Genomic DNA, 16,381 nt, shown 5'->3' with positions numbered 1-16,381 from the left:
CAAATTTACAGATCTAACATTGTTGGGTTGATGTTACTACCGTTTTCCCTGAAGGTCATTATCATGAATACATAGACTTAATTTAATCTTAGCCATTTGTTAGCATTTACTATGATGTCACAAACTCGAGCGTTATATTGTGACGCCTCTTGGCTTAATTTACTAGCTTGTCCACTGTCGTGTTAGACTTTGAATTGACCATAATACTGTATCTCTGTTACATTGACTTGTACCTTCCTGCGGATACTACTAACATATATGTATTTTTTTTATGTAGAGCACATGTTGCTTGCTGACATTTGTAATTAACCATTTCCTCTGGTTTATGTTTAAAACATTTATATTTCAAATAACATGAATATAAACAAAAACACTGTTCATCCCTTTTCATTTATTGCTATCGGTTTTACAAAAAAAACATTAGTTCATATCTTTAGATCGTAATATGGACATTTCAATTTAGAAAACTTAGGTTAATTAACATAACCACATGTCACGAAATGTATAGTAATTTGGTTATTTTGATAACATTGATAAAATATTATAATGAAAAGAACATTACGTTTGAGCAAGAATTGTATGTTCTGTTATTCCTTCAACATAAGTTCTGTAAAAATAGACTATGAATATTAAGTGTATGTATGTTTGAAATGTGTCCGTTGATCTGTGTATGTACCGAGACAGACGCTACTATTTCGACATTCAAACTCCTATGGAAAATAACTGACAAACTAATGAAAAATATCAACATAATGCACCAGTGCACAAAACAGTTTGAGAAACACGATCCCAAGCTGTGTATCACTATAAACATTTCTTATAGTTCTAAAGCTGCTAGCGATCGGTGATGATCAAGACCAAGAAATTTGAAAATCCAACTCTTATTCAAACACGAAGAGCGTATACATAAAATAAAGAACATAACACATAGAAAAAGTGATATTTCAATTTGCACACATTTGTTTCCGATAACCGTGTTGCGTACTGGGTAGATTAAAGTTATGAAAATGTCTTACCTTGGTCACATTTCTCACCCATCCATCCATCTAGACAACCATGCGGGCAACTCCCCGTATCTAGATCACATGGTGCTTTACAGTAACATGAATTTTCACAATTAACTCCATATTGTCCTACATGACATCCTGTACGTGATACAAAATTTTAAAGACATAAATAGCATTCACGTCTTTTCACCTCCTTTCAAAAATGTAAAGTGATTGAGATATTATCATTATTCAAAATGTAGAAATTATCAGTGTATTATGTTATCTCCTACTTTTGTAGATTACATGCTTTAAATGTGTATCATACTAACCCTGTCATTTGCGACATCAATTTAAAAAACCTTGTCAGAAATATTAGAAGACAGATATTAGAAGACATTTATGTCGAGATGGAACAATATTTTATGATTAAATGCAGCACACTTCACAATTATCATATATAGCTGATTTGAAATGTGTTATTTTTTTTTATGTAAAGGATATAAGCCGATAACAGTCCATTCTGTAAAATATTTGATCTGTCTGAAAGTTAACAGAATGAACTGTTACAGGTTCAATCTGTAAAAACATTGTGTTACATGTAAAAAAAAAAGATGAACAAAGGAAACAAGTACAGACATTTTTTGTTCATCAAGTGTGTAAATTATTTTGTGATTAAACTTTTATAACATTTTCAATACCTACATTATGGCCTCTTTAAACAGTAGCTCAACTTCAGCAATACGCAAAAATAAAGTACAGTTGAAGATAATGAAAAACATGTAATGTTACACGTACACGAAGACACGAGAAAATGGCTGTGAAAGAAGTAGTTGTAGTCTTAAAAAAAGTTATGAAGTAACTGTCTTGAGTGACATTATTGTATTGGAAGGGGATTTTAATAAAAAAAAAAAAATTTCAATTCTTGAACTATCGTTTACCTGTAGAAATCAATAAGGCTACCATCAGCTGTCGAATATTCTTAAGTAAAAGGATTGATATTTTTAAACATATTGTACAGTTAAAGAATAAAACATTCAAATGACATCACAACAATGTGTTCATAACATACACGATACCACCTTTGAAACTAACCTCCAACCTCAATTTCGCATATATCTACATTTCTCATTTCATTCACTTTAGGTGGCACGAAAATAACATATCTACAAACGGCATAAACCAAGATATACCCAGCCGGACGTTTGTTCTTGTATAGTTCAATACTGTCAGATCCAGACCAGGAGTTATTTGTATTGGAACAGTATACTGCATAATCACCACTGGGTATTGGTTCCGTATCTGCAAAAGAAACAAGCAATCAAGTTGTTCGTTAGTCCTCTATAGACAAATTATACCGTAAAACAAAAGAAGGTACAACGATATTTCAAAAATGAGACAAACACAATCTTTAAATCCATATGATTCAAGAAATAGTTCCATTGGAGCTGATTTAGAAAAAAAAAGTTCATCGTATTCATGATCAAATGAGTGTTTGCTTAAGCACAGTATAGTAATGATCAAAGGTTGACATTTGCTATCAAATAATAGGCTTTACCTCAGCTTGTATTCATAATACTGATGGACATCTAATTGAAAATGGAACCATCACATAATAAAAATTATTCACACCTGTCTTATTATCCGATATTACAGTTTGATTTATACTTTATGTATTGTTTTTCTCATCGGCAACACAAAACAAAGTCTCAATTGTTTCACCATATCTGTATCCTAAAAAGGTAACCCCTTTCCATAAAAAAAAACAGAAACACAAACAAAAAAAACCTAAAACAAGCAAAAATAAAACAAGCCAAACATATTCCTGCTATATGATTAATTGGTCGCAGAACCGGAAGGTGTATATATTTATAAGTTGCATTCAAATTGACATCGATACCATTGACATTAGACAAGACTGTGATTTGTACATGTAATAAATGAAATTTATTTATGCATTTTTTTCATTTTTTTAGCTTTTCAACTTTATTCATTTTGTAAATTCCTATTAAAACATCTGTTAGTGTCCGCTTTGGAGTAGGAAAACAATCACAAAAATGACTTTGAAAAAAAAGCTGCATTTCTATATTATTTCCATGAAGTAATTTTTCAGATAACTTTTTATATTAATGGCCTACAGTGCTCTTTGAGCCTGAGTTCAACCAAAATTTGGAACGAAAACTAGCTTTATTGGTCAATTAAAAGAGGAATCATACACCTGCAACAGGCTAGAATATAAACGAAAAATGTTGTTTGTGCTGATTTTAGATCTTTCTACAACGAAATTTGTTTTACATGCACACGTATACAATTTTCGGTTTTTATCCAACGCAATCATAGGTATGAACGTAGTTTTCAATTTAGACTCGTATATATATATATAAACCAGTGACACACAACTACCATTTTTGGATATCCTCATCTTAACATTAGGTAGACATATAACAACCGATATTTATCATAAATCCACAGACATTCATCAATACTTCATACGTGTCATCCGTGCCATACTAAACGAAATAGACCTTACTGTATGTCCAGACGGTTTTGTGCTATAGTATCTGACCATAACATTCGAGAAGTATGTTTAAAGGAATTAAAAGGCTATTTGACACAACAGTTATACCTTGAGGGTTTAATCGAAAGTGGAATGCGAAAAATCTAAACTCTTGACATTTTAAGAATTACGAACACCGAAAGTGAAAGACACGGATGAAAAATACAGTTTGTTAGTACGCATGACCCGTATTTACCAAACGTTTTTATACAATTCAATCAAACCTTCCGATTCTACACGAAAGTGAAACTATGAAAAAATTGATACCGGAAGGAAACTTAATCTACAGCCGAAGACAACCAAAAATACTTAAAGAAAAACTTAACCAGAGCTCGGTTTAAACCGAAGATTAGTGACTTTGAAATAAAGTCTTGCGGAGATTCAAGATGCGGTGTTTGTGGCCAAGATACGAAATATTTAGAGACGGGTAAAATGAAATTATTTAAAGATGGCAAAAATTTTCATGAGAACGCCAATATGACTTGTAAGATAACAAACCTTATTTACTGCGTCTCATGTCCTGGTTGTCACGAACATTATATTGGACAGACCAGGAATAGCCTCTGTGAACGGGTGCGAGTTCACAAAGAACAAATAAAACACCCACAATACAGAAATTCGCTAATTAGTGCCCACCTTGACACTTGTGGTAAAGAGGATTTTTCAAATAATGCCTATTTTCAAATGTAGACGGGATGAAGCATTTAGAAAAGAGATGGAACGTTATTTCATAACAACGCTGCGATCAAAATTAAATCCAGAGAACTATTAATAACGAACAATGGCGGAACGTCATAAACCTCCTTAACGACGTCGTCTGTAGCGACACCATATCAGTTATCCTGAAGAGTCCCGATGGAAGGATGAAATCGATAGAATGAAACTGTTAACTTTCTTCTTATTTTATTATTTTGTTTAATGAATATATAAATCTGCACATGTGAAAATTAATTTGTACGCCTATATATATTGTTTAAATATACTTTTTCACTTTTTTGTTTTTTTAGAAAATGTTGTTTTTGCTGTTTTTAGACCCTTCTACAACGAAATTTGTTTTAAATGCACTCGTATTAAAATTGTGGTTTTTATCCAACGCAATCATAGGGATTCGAACCCATCCTATATATATATTAAGTGTCTAAAAAATCAACCTAACGATGTTAGAGTAGATTTGATTCGTAACTTCGTCCCCGGCACTTCTACGACAACACCGCCTAACTATATGCATGACACAGAGATCTTATCCCCTCTTCTAACTCTAGCTTATAAAAATAAGCTTTCGTTTCAGGAAGTGTTACCTGCTTGAAGGAATTAAACAAGGATCTCTGATACAATGCACGAAGACTATTTATTTTTAGTGTACAGAAATTAACATCTTCTCATCTCTTCAGTATAATTGCAGGAAGATAATCTATTTTTAGAAGCATACAATCACTGTAAATAAATATATGTATATGTCTGCCTGTGTGCAGTGACAACTGCAAATTGTACCTTGTCAATCGGATTTCTTATGATTAAAAAATACTAGGTCTTAGAATATGTATAAAGTGCATAGAAAATCAACCTAACGATGTTATAGTAGATTTGATTCGTAAGTTCCTCCCCGGTGCCGAGGCTGGAACCTGTACTTTTTTTTTCTTACTTCTACAACAACACCGTCTAGCATTGCGCAGACACCTTATCCCCTCCTCTAACTCTAGCTAATAAAAATAAGATTTCGTTTTAGGAGGTGTTACCTGCTTGAAGGAATTAAACGAGGATCTCTGATACAATACACAAAGTATTAAGTGTACAGAAATAAACATCTACTCATCTCTTCAGTATAATTGCAGGATGCTTATCTATTTTGAGAAGCATACAATCACTGTAAATAATTATATCTATATGTCTGCCTGTGTGTAGTGACAACTGCAAATTATACCTTATCCATCGGATTTAGTATGATTAAGAAATAGCAGGCCTATATATATATATAACTCGTCTAAACATCAACCAAACAATGTTAGATCTGTAAATTTGCTTTCGCAATTTTGTTTGTTCTTCCCTCGCCGGGTTTCGAACTCATGCTACTGAGATATCGTGACCCCAAATCGCCTGCACTTCAGCCGTTCCGCTAGACCACACGACCACCTGGGCTTCATAAAAGTAAAGCTCTCGGTGGCCGTGTGTAACCTTTCCTCCTCAGTTTTAATCTAACGGCATACTAAAGTACATAATATATAAGGCATGAAGATGTTTTTGTTACAGATCAGCTCAATTATCTATATTTTAGAATCCTACAAATCAATGCAAGATACAGTCACAGAAAATAATTATATTCATAAGTACGTCTGAGTCAGTGACAACCCTACAACAGATGTATCCATCGGATCGCCATCAATGATGGTGATACATGGCTGTGTACATTATGTATATACAACTCGTCTAAACATCAACCCAACAATGTTAGATCTGTAAATTTGCTTTCGCAAATTTTTGGTTCTTCCCTCGCCGGGATTCGAACCCATGCTACTGTGATATCGTGACACCAAATCCCCTGCACTGCAGCCGTCCCGCTAGTTCACACGACCACCTTGGCTCTAAAAAAAAGCTTTCAGTGGCCGTGTGTTACCTTTCCACGTCAGTTTTAATCTAGCGGCGTACTACAGTACATGATATATAAGGCATGGAGATGTTATTGTTACAGATCAGATGAATTATCTATAGTAAAGGATCCTAAAATTAATGTAAGATACAGTCATATATATATAGAATCATTTACAATAGATATTTCAGCGGGCTGCAACAATTCCATCTGCATGCCTAATATATCATGTACTGTGTTATGGAGTAATCTGTATTGAAATGCCTATAATGTGGGGTTTTCAGTTTTAAGTAAATAATTCCATTCTTTGGCCAAAATATCTATTCCCAATTTTATTTCCCATTTCTGTTGTATGCGTGATGGGGTTTCCTTTATTTATCTAGAAAAAAATCATAACATTTTTCGGATACATTTTCCACTGTTTTTATGGCGGTAACAATTTTATGACCAACAGTATTTAGTTTGAAAAATACTTGAGAATGAATAGAATTTCCCAACCCTTTGGAAGTGCCAAGATTAGTCTATAGAACTCTAGGAAAGTTGTTTTTATATCATAATTTCTAATAAATTCCTCATAATTGTAAAATTCTCCATGTTCCTTAATGTTATCATTTATGAAAAATACATTATTCTTTATCAAACTTTTGTAAAAAGCTGTTTTTCCATATTAATCATTATATTTTCATTTAAAAACAATGGTTGAGACAAGATGTCACTTTGGTCTGTTGTCAGAAGTTCAAACAGTGAGGCCCATGATGAAATTACATTTTGCCAAAAAGGGTTAAATTATTTTTCAATTTTATTTAGTGCTGATTTCGATTAATAAACCCAGTGATCAGGAGATTTTCCATTTTTCATATTTTTTAATGCATTAGGAATTTTTGAGCTTTTTAGTTCCCCCTCTAAATCAATATTTTGTTCATCAGAGAGAATTTTGATAAATAGGTTTTCCAGAGAGAAGAAATTAGTCCTGTGTATATTATTATAATTGTTTTCTTGGATGAATATAGATGAATACAATATTGCTTTTGTTCAGCACGAATTTTTGCTTAATTAGTGATAGTTTCCCCATTATCTAAAGTTATTTTTTGTATCACTTTTTCAATACAATTTCTTATCTCTAGATTACAGAAATATTTTGTACTTCTCTCTCATTCAATTTGCCATTTTGCTTTCTCTCTCATTATTGCCCCTTTTATTCTAAATTCTCTTAACGACCTTAACTGAAGTTCAATACGTGTAATTTCTTCCCCTATTTCATTAATATTTTCGTTACTGTTCAAATTATTCAATTGAAGTTCTAGTTCTCCTTTTTCCATACTGCGTTCTTTCTTTTTAAAAGATTAATAAAATATAGTTTTTCCTCGTATCATCAGTTTTAATGTTTCCAAAAACAGTTGGTCTGAAGGGGAAAATTATATTTCTTCCCTTCTTTCAGAATCAACTATTTTGTATTGTTCAATACAATCAGCAATACAAGTTTTTGTATTAGCAATACATTCTTTGTCGTATAATAAAGCATTGTTAAATTTCTACGTCCCTTTGCCTTTTTCATTTGTATTAAATTGAATGGACAGAGATACGGGTGAGTGATCAGACCTATATGCAACACCAATATAACACGAGGTGTCACCAATTAGACAAGTTCAAAAAGGTTACGTATCTAGAATACATTTTGCCTAAATACTCTCGAAAAGCACATATTGTGTATTTCTTTAGTTCAGAATGAGCAATATTACTGTAATGGATCTATCCACTTGTATTTTTGTCTAACTGATGAATTAAATCTTTTTCAACTGATTTGTATAGTTCGTTCTTAGCTTGTACTGTTAAACCACTGTCCCAGGTTAGAGGGAGGGTTGGGATCCCGCTAACATATTTAACCCCGACACATTATTTATGTATGTATCTGTCACAAGTCATGAGCCTGTAATTAAGTGGTTGTCATTTGTTTATGTGTAACATATTTGTTTTTAGTTCATTTTTTTTTTTACATAAATGGGGTCGTTAGTTTTCTCGTTTGAATTGGTTTACATTGTCTTATCGGGACATTTTATAGCTGACTATGCGGTATGGGCTTTTCTTATTGTTGAAGGCCGTACGGTGACCTATAGTTGTTAATGTTTGAGTCATTTAGGTCTTTTGCTGATAGTTGTCTCATTGGCAATCATACCACATCTTCTTTTTTATACTATCAGTGTTTTTGTCTGAATAGCCCGAGTCAAAACATCCGGTTTTGTTTGCGCATGCCAATATGCAAATAAGCAATGTGTGGATTAACCGGGACATACAATTTATCAACATAGAAAAAAATTAGAGAGAGTTTCAAAATACACAATGGCAAAAAAACACAAAAAAACAAAGTAACAACATACAATAAAACTAAACAAAATGTACTATGAGTGTTCTAATGAGTGTTTTGATATTTTTTTGTTTAATTCAGTTAAAAGTTGTTGGTTTTGTTTACGCGAGAAGGTCTGCTAAAACGTTTATGATGATCTCTTTTTATCAGCATAACAAACGGATATTTTTTAATGTACCCTAGGTGGACTATTCTCTGTTCATTTAGAAGATTAAATCGTAGTTTTGCAACAGATGGCGGCCCATCGGGCACGACACAATAACCACTTCCACGTTTTAATTTCATTCCAGCAACCAGAACTTCGTCTAGATCTATAAGACTATTAAACCACACAATGATCTTTCTCTTCTTCTTGTCGCTCTCTTTTCCTGATAGCCTTTGCACGGCCTGGAATAGCATTTTTTTTTCTGTGCATTCCTTTGGTATCTCTAAAGTTTTTTCAAAGAAAAACCGGACATAAACATCAGTTGCTTTAGGTATCTCGACCAAGGGGGATCCCCTCACACCGCGTATTACCAGGTTCAATTTTCGGCCCAAATACTACAACTTTAAACGTTCCCTTTCTTCTGTTGATATTTTGTCCTCAATATCAGGGATGAGTGTGTTATGCACATCTTTTATACTATCCTCCGTTACATTCCAGGTTTTCTACATTGTCCTTTAGTACCTTGACCTCCGTTCTCAGAATTTCAACATCCCCCTCTAATTTAAGGTGCAAACTTGCATAGCATTTGGACATAGACTTTGATTTGTACATTTGTTTTAATGTCTCATAATTTTCTTGTTCCCTGGGATCCATTGCTATCAGCTGTTTCAGTATAGTACCGTCAAAATGTACTTCAGGTATCGGTTCTCGATTTTGATTCCGACCATTGACCTCTGTTTACACGAGTACTGGAATTCGATCCAATCGAATGATCTTTCTAAACTATAATGTTTGTGGCAATTAAAGAATTTTGTTGTTGTTATTCATCCCACATATACCAAGTTTAAGATTAGTTTTATTTACATACAACAAATTTCTTGGTATTCCTAAACGGAAGATTGTATAGACAGGAGAAGAAGTATACTTAACAAAAAAATGATTTCATCTACCTGTGTAATGTGTATTTTATGCATTACTTTGCAAAATTAATTGTTATATAATGCATTACTTTGATTAATCATGTAATTGTAATTTAATGGATATAGGAAGATGTGGTATGAGTGCCAATAAGACAACTCTCCACCCAAGTCACAGTTTATAAAAGTAAACCATTATAGGTCAATGTACGGCCTTCAACAAGGAGCCTAGGCTCAGACCCAACAAAAAGATATAAAGGGCCCCAAAATATACTTGTGTAAAACCATTCAAAGAGGAAAAACAAAGGTCTACTCTATAAATAAAACACGAGAAACGAGAAACATTTATGAACCACAAAAACAGACGACAACCACTGAACATCAGATTCCTGATTAAGGACAAGTGCAAGCAATTGCAGTGGGATTAAACGTTTAAATGGTACCAAACTGTCTCCCTTTTCTGAAACAGTAACAAAACATCACAACATCGAAAGACACAAACAAATTGTAAACAAATTCAAACATTTTGACAAAACAACGTGCAATCACAAAATATTTAAGCATATACAATAACAGTCCCGTATGTATACACATTAAATTTAAGTATCAAGTAAATAATACACTTATTACATTTTTATATCATAAGCAATGATAAGGATTGCAAGATATACATCTCTAAAAAGAAATAACAGAGATCAAGTTTAATATCTATTTTAACGTAAATGTAATTTTTCCTTTTATAAATATACATGTTTTTTATTGCTTCCAATCAATACTGATCGAGTGTCAAAATGGTAAAAAGATTGATTGTAAAACAAACTAATTAGTGTTTTATGACTATGGTCAATTTGATGTTAATTGAATCATGACAAGGTATTCATGATTGATGTTTTGACTACAAATAAACACTTTATAGTAAGAAAAAAAAGAAAAACATCTAAAATATTATGTTCTTAATTAATCTAAAAATCTTAAATTTTGCTTTAGCTATATCTCCAAAAATCTGTGAAAGATATATAATATGTGAAAAAAGTAATGCAATGTAATGCAATGTAATGCAATGTAATGCAATGTTATGCATGAAATAACACAACGTTTTTCTCCAATACTGCATTTAACTACAATTACATGTAATGTACAAATTGCTGCATTACTCATTACATGCAATTACTTGGAAAATTTAAATGCATTACCATGCATTACAATTACAAATTTGTATAACCCCATGCCTGATCATAAGCACACATAATCTCAGGTCTGGTCAGTAGCAGACCTGTCCACAGGTCTGGTCAGAAGAAGACTTGATCAAAGGTCTGGTCTGGGCAGACCTGTCCTCAGGACTGGTCAATAGCAGACTTGTTCACAGGTCAGGTCTGGAATAGGTCTGGCGTATCATCGACGAAGTCAACTTGAGTATCTGCTTAAAAGTTAACTTGGAAAGCAGTCAACAAGTCTGCTCCAAGTTAACTTGTGTGCAGGTTAGAACTCCACCCATATGTAACTATACCAATCTTGTGCATCGTCGCAATAAAATTATAGTCCAGCTGGTCATGTTAGTACTGGGGACCTTGGCATCGTTACGACTAAACAACTAAGAGAGTTGTTAGCCAAGGGACCAGAATTCCTCAGCTCATCACTGAAAAAAAAAACTTCAGGCTACTGATTGATGCAGTTAAGGACAACTCTTAACTGCAGCAAGATGGCAGATTATCAGCATAAGGGAAGCAGGGATGTCGCTGTAAAAACTGCACGTATTGTTGGTCATCACCATTTCACTATAAGTCGTTTTGAGAATAAATCAGGCAATAAACGCTGTTAAAGATATTCCGAGATAATGAAGACCCCCTATACCATTTGCTAAGGAAAATCAAGCATAATGAAGGTTGGTCAGAAGGAAACCCATTGCATTAAAGACAATCCTAAAAAGAGAGTGGTGGCCATACATGAGCCTTTTAACAAGAACTGTTCGAGATCGACTCATCGCTATTGGTTATCGTGCGATAAGACCATTTCAGAGACCTTTGCTAACGAACAGACACACAGTTTTCCGTATCCAATGTAGTGCAGAGCTCGCCAAAGTTGGAAATTATCATCGTGGAGGAAGATCCAATGTTCCCATGGAATTCGGTCCATCTTCCTTGGCACGATCGTAGCCCGGATTTCAACCATATCGAGCATATTTGGGACACCATTGGGCGGAAAGTGCGCAAAAGGAAACCCCAATTCAAACACATCATGAAATAAACAATGCCCTTCATCAGAAACGGTTGCTGCTGCCTTAGCAACAAATTAGTCGATTTATGGCAGGAATCAGAAGACGTTTAGATGCGGTTATCCGTTTGAATGGAGGCTGCGCGCAAAGTACTAATTCTTTGGCGTATAACGATCAACCATGATATGAACAGTCATCTAAGGATTAATTTTTAAATGTCTTACATTGTAAAGTTCGACTACAGTTAAAGTTGTAAAATGCATTTTTTTGTACAAAAACACTCACTCCACTTTGGTATTAAAATTGTGGCTATATAAATCATTTTTTTTTCAAACATTTTTTGTTCGTTTCAATGCCAATGTTATCATAAACTATGTTTCAATAATATTATACACATATTTTATTATATTTCATCCAAAAAAAGAGGCTGATTTTTCAAGTTTTAAAAAATCAAGGTGTTGCAATACTTTTTTCATGTGTATATATTAAAGACATTTATCCTGTTGAACTTACTTCAAATAAAGCTTATACCAACAATGACCACTGTCCTTTCCTTGATCTTGATATCTATATTACTAACGGAAAGCTGAATACTAAAATTTATGATAAAAGAGATGATTTTTCATTTCCTATCGTTAATTATCCATTTTTATATGGTGACGTTCCCTTGTCACCATCTTACGGAGTGTATGTATCTCTACTTGTACGATTCGATCGTGTATATAACAATGTTTTAGATTTTAACGAGAGAAATTTATGTATATCTGAAATATTATTACACAAGGGTTTTCGATTTCACAAACTAGTCAAAACATTCACTAAATTGTATCATCGGTATAAGGACATCATTCGTAAATATAGCTCAACATGCAGACTTCTTATACGTTCAGGTATTTCACATCCATTTTTTTATGGAAATATTCTTTATAAAGCACAAAGGTGTCAGTATTCACCTCAGACACTAACAAAACCTTTGAATAGACTTAGTAAGAAGGGATATAGTTACGATACTGTTGTCAAGTCATTTAAGATCGCATATTTTGGCGTTAATATTGAGTCACTGATATGGTCTTTGCATCGGAACTAATCACATTTATTAAAAAAAACAGTTGTTGGCATGACACGAGTTTTGTTCTTCTCATATATGTTATGATGGTATGATACTTAACCCCTAACGGGAAGAATCGTGCCTGATGTTCATATGATGAAATCATAATCTTTCAGTCAGTTTAATTGAAGTCTGGAGCTGGCATGTCAGTTAACTGCTAATAGTCTGTTGTTATTTATGTATTATTGTCATTTTGTTTATTTTCTTTGGTTACATCTTCTGACATCAGACTCAGACATATCATGAACTTAATTTTAATGTGCGTATTGTTATGCGTTTACTTTTCTACATTGGCTAGAGGTATAGGGGGAGGGTTGAGATATCACAAACATGTTTAACCCCGCCGCATTTTCGCACCTGTCCCAAGTCAGGAGCCTCTGGCCTTTGTTAGTCTTGTATTATTTTAATTTTAGTGTCTTGTATACAATTTGGAAATTAGTATGGCGTTCATTATCACTGAACTAGTATAGTTTGGGGGCCAGCTAAAGGCCTCCCGGTGCGGAAATTTCTCGCTACATTGAAGACCTATTGGTGACATTCTGCTGTTTTTTTCTTTGGTCGGGTTATTGTCTCTTTGACACATTCCCCATTTCCATTCTCAATTTTATTCAAAAATATTGTGATAAGATATATTCTACTAGTGGTGTTAACCAGAGGTGCATTCTCATAAATTCGAAAGATCTACAGCTTAATCTTCGATCACAATCTTTGCAATTTTGCAGCAACATAAAGACTTTAAATGTTTCTACGCTTTACACTACTATTCCCCATGCTCAGTTGAAAGATGGACTTCTCCATCTCATTAAACAGAGATGTTTCTATAAAAATGAGAATCGTAGATATAAATAATTATCAAAGGTACCAGGATTATAATTTATTACGGCCGACGCACGTTTTGTCTACAGAAGACTCATCAGTGACGCTTATGTCAAAACTTTTTTGGGGGGTTACAATAATTCATATTCTATATAACTACACTGAATCTACCAGAAAATATACTGGAGATGATACTATCAAAATGATGGACTTTTTGATGACAATATATTTGTTGAGTTTTGAGAATTTATATTTCAAGAGACAGTCGGTATTCCAATGTGTACTAATTATGCACCCTACTGGCCGATTTGTGTTTGTATTCGTATGAAACAGAATTCATTCAGATCCTTCTAAAAGACAAAAAGAAATTGTTTTATTTTACTTTCAGATGTATTGATGATGTCCTATCATTGAATAACCCATATTTCAGCCAATACTTACATCTCATATATCCCACTGAACTTAAAATTAAGGATACTACAGATACTAGAAAGACTGCTTCATACCTTGCTCTTTTCCTCAATATTGACACAGATGGACGACTTAACACGAAAATCTATGATAAACGGGACGATTTCAACTTCCAAATTATCAATTTCCCATTTCTCAGCAGTAACATACCCTCTGCCCCTTCGTATGGTGTTTGCATATCTCAGTTGGGCAAATATCTCTAATGCGCCTTGAAATAAGGAACTCAAAAGTCACGTGTAAACAAAAAATATGTGTGTAGTGAGACATTTCGCAGATAAACAAATGACTGAGCTGAACCATTTGTGTTAAATTAGAAAGTAAGGGAACACAGAATAAATGTGTAAAAACTATGGAGCTATTAAATGTGTTCAAACTATTAAATTTTCAAAGAACTTTTTGTGTTAAAAATGGGATTTTTTACCATGAGGGGCCACATGGCAAATAGATACTCGGGGTTTGCTAATTTACGGAAAAAAGAACCACACTTCGTACCCCGAAAATTTAACTACATGTGTAAAAATGTCTCACCTTCGAAACAAGCCATCATACATATACAAGTCTACGATATGGGCTAAGCAACAGAAGAAAACATTACCATTACCGCCTATGGAGAAACAATTACGCCTATTGACCCATCTTCTAAGAAAAATTCCAGAGATATCTTAAGATAATTTCACCTTATACACCACAGAAAACTGAGAAAATGATGGTCAGTAGTTTTTTATTTATACCTAGTTATCATAAATGGTTTGAGATACATATTATTGATAAAGATCAGCAAAAAGCAATGAAATTTTCGCTTTTAAAATGCATTACTGGCACGGGGCTGAACACTTTTTTTAGGCACAAACATAACTTTGTTTACCCCCGAGAAATCCGAAATGATTGTTTATTTAATTGAAAAAGGCAAGAAATAACTAACATGTAATATTATTAAAGTGTAAGTAAAATGACACAATATAGTCTTTGTTATGTAATCATCACTCTTGTCTATACGAATAACTGATAATCAAGGGAGATAATACACTTCACACGAGTAAAGTGAGATACATCATCACGTGTGCTTTTCTCCAATGATTTGACCCTGGTCAGTAAATATCATATGCAAATAAACAAACAAAAAACATGCACATGTATTAAGAAAATCATGAATTACTATTTTTAATGCACACGAGCAAAACACAAGATATTGTCATTTCTCCGTGAAAAAGGGTGAAGGTTAAACCTTCTTGAAAACAACATTGCTATTCAACTATTAAGCTAGTTAGAGATTCATTGCTTCTAATATAAACAGTTTAAATGAAGTTGGATAAGCCACAAGGGAGAAGCATTTTTCTTTCTTCGTATTACAACTTTCAAGAATTAGATTTCTCTCTCAATAATCTATACTATTAAACGAGAATACCTCATTTTGTGTGTCGCTTCTCTTCTCTCAACAATAAGTAAATAAGTAAATTTGATAATATTTCTGAAATTCTTCAGTCATATATTTTTTTACAAATATTAATCGGGTCACTAAGTATATTAAATAAAGAGGGTCTATATTTCTAAATCAATGACCGCCGTGGATTGATTAGGTAACTGAGAATTGATAGTAAAAAGCAAACACACGTTATTTATAGAAATGCATGTTCATATTGAAATAGATAGAAAACAAAATATTGGAAATTTGGGGAAAAAAGGAGAGTGGTTGAAAAAAAATTGTTCTGTCCCAAAGTACCTATAACTTTTATTACCTTTCCAGAAATTCTGCAGTCAATTTTTTTACAAAAAATCATTCGGCAACACTTTAATACTTTCAACCACGCTCTGGATACCCGCAATTTTGTATTATACCGTCTTATATAGTAATTATAGTAAATATAAATGTATGTTCAGAGTATTATACAGAAAAACAGAACGAATAAACATCGGTATTTGGAAAAAGGGGAGGGCAAAAGAAATTTGTGCCCAGTCCACAAGTCCCTTTGACTTTTGATACATCTACTGGAATTCTCCAGTGATAGTTGTTGTAACAGTTTACATACGCTCTATTTCCCCGCGATTTCGCGGGTGTGTTCTAGTACTTATTCATTTAAATTAAATGATAACACAGCCTGAGTAATTTTGTTGTCTTATTTCAGTTCCAGACATATCATTACTTTTTGACATAATCTGGCAAACTAAATGTTTTGAAAAGTCCTGAATAACTGGTAAGCATTTTGTTTTATTAGGCAAGCTCTA

At 33.3% G+C, this 16,381-nt stretch overlaps 1 protein-coding gene across 1 annotated transcript in view; it reads right to left on the bottom strand.

Moving 5' to 3' along the window:
• Window positions 1-2,076: 2,076 nt before the first annotated feature.
• LOC139497715 (uncharacterized) overlaps window positions 2,077-16,381 on the bottom strand; it is a 36,287-nt gene continuing 21,982 nt past the window's right edge. Inside the window, exon 6 of the mRNA XM_071286285.1 lies at window positions 2,077-2,288. Within this exon, the coding sequence (XP_071142386.1) occupies window positions 2,077-2,288 (212 nt within the window). The remainder of the gene's footprint in view (window positions 2,289-16,381) is intronic.

This window comes from Mytilus edulis, chromosome 1, assembly GCF_963676685.1.
Source record: "Mytilus edulis chromosome 1, xbMytEdul2.2, whole genome shotgun sequence".
In the NCBI taxonomy this organism is placed as follows: domain Eukaryota; kingdom Metazoa; phylum Mollusca; class Bivalvia; order Mytilida; family Mytilidae; genus Mytilus; species Mytilus edulis.
Note: the sequence above shows the minus strand (reverse complement) of the source record. Positions and strands in the feature narration are given on the sequence as shown.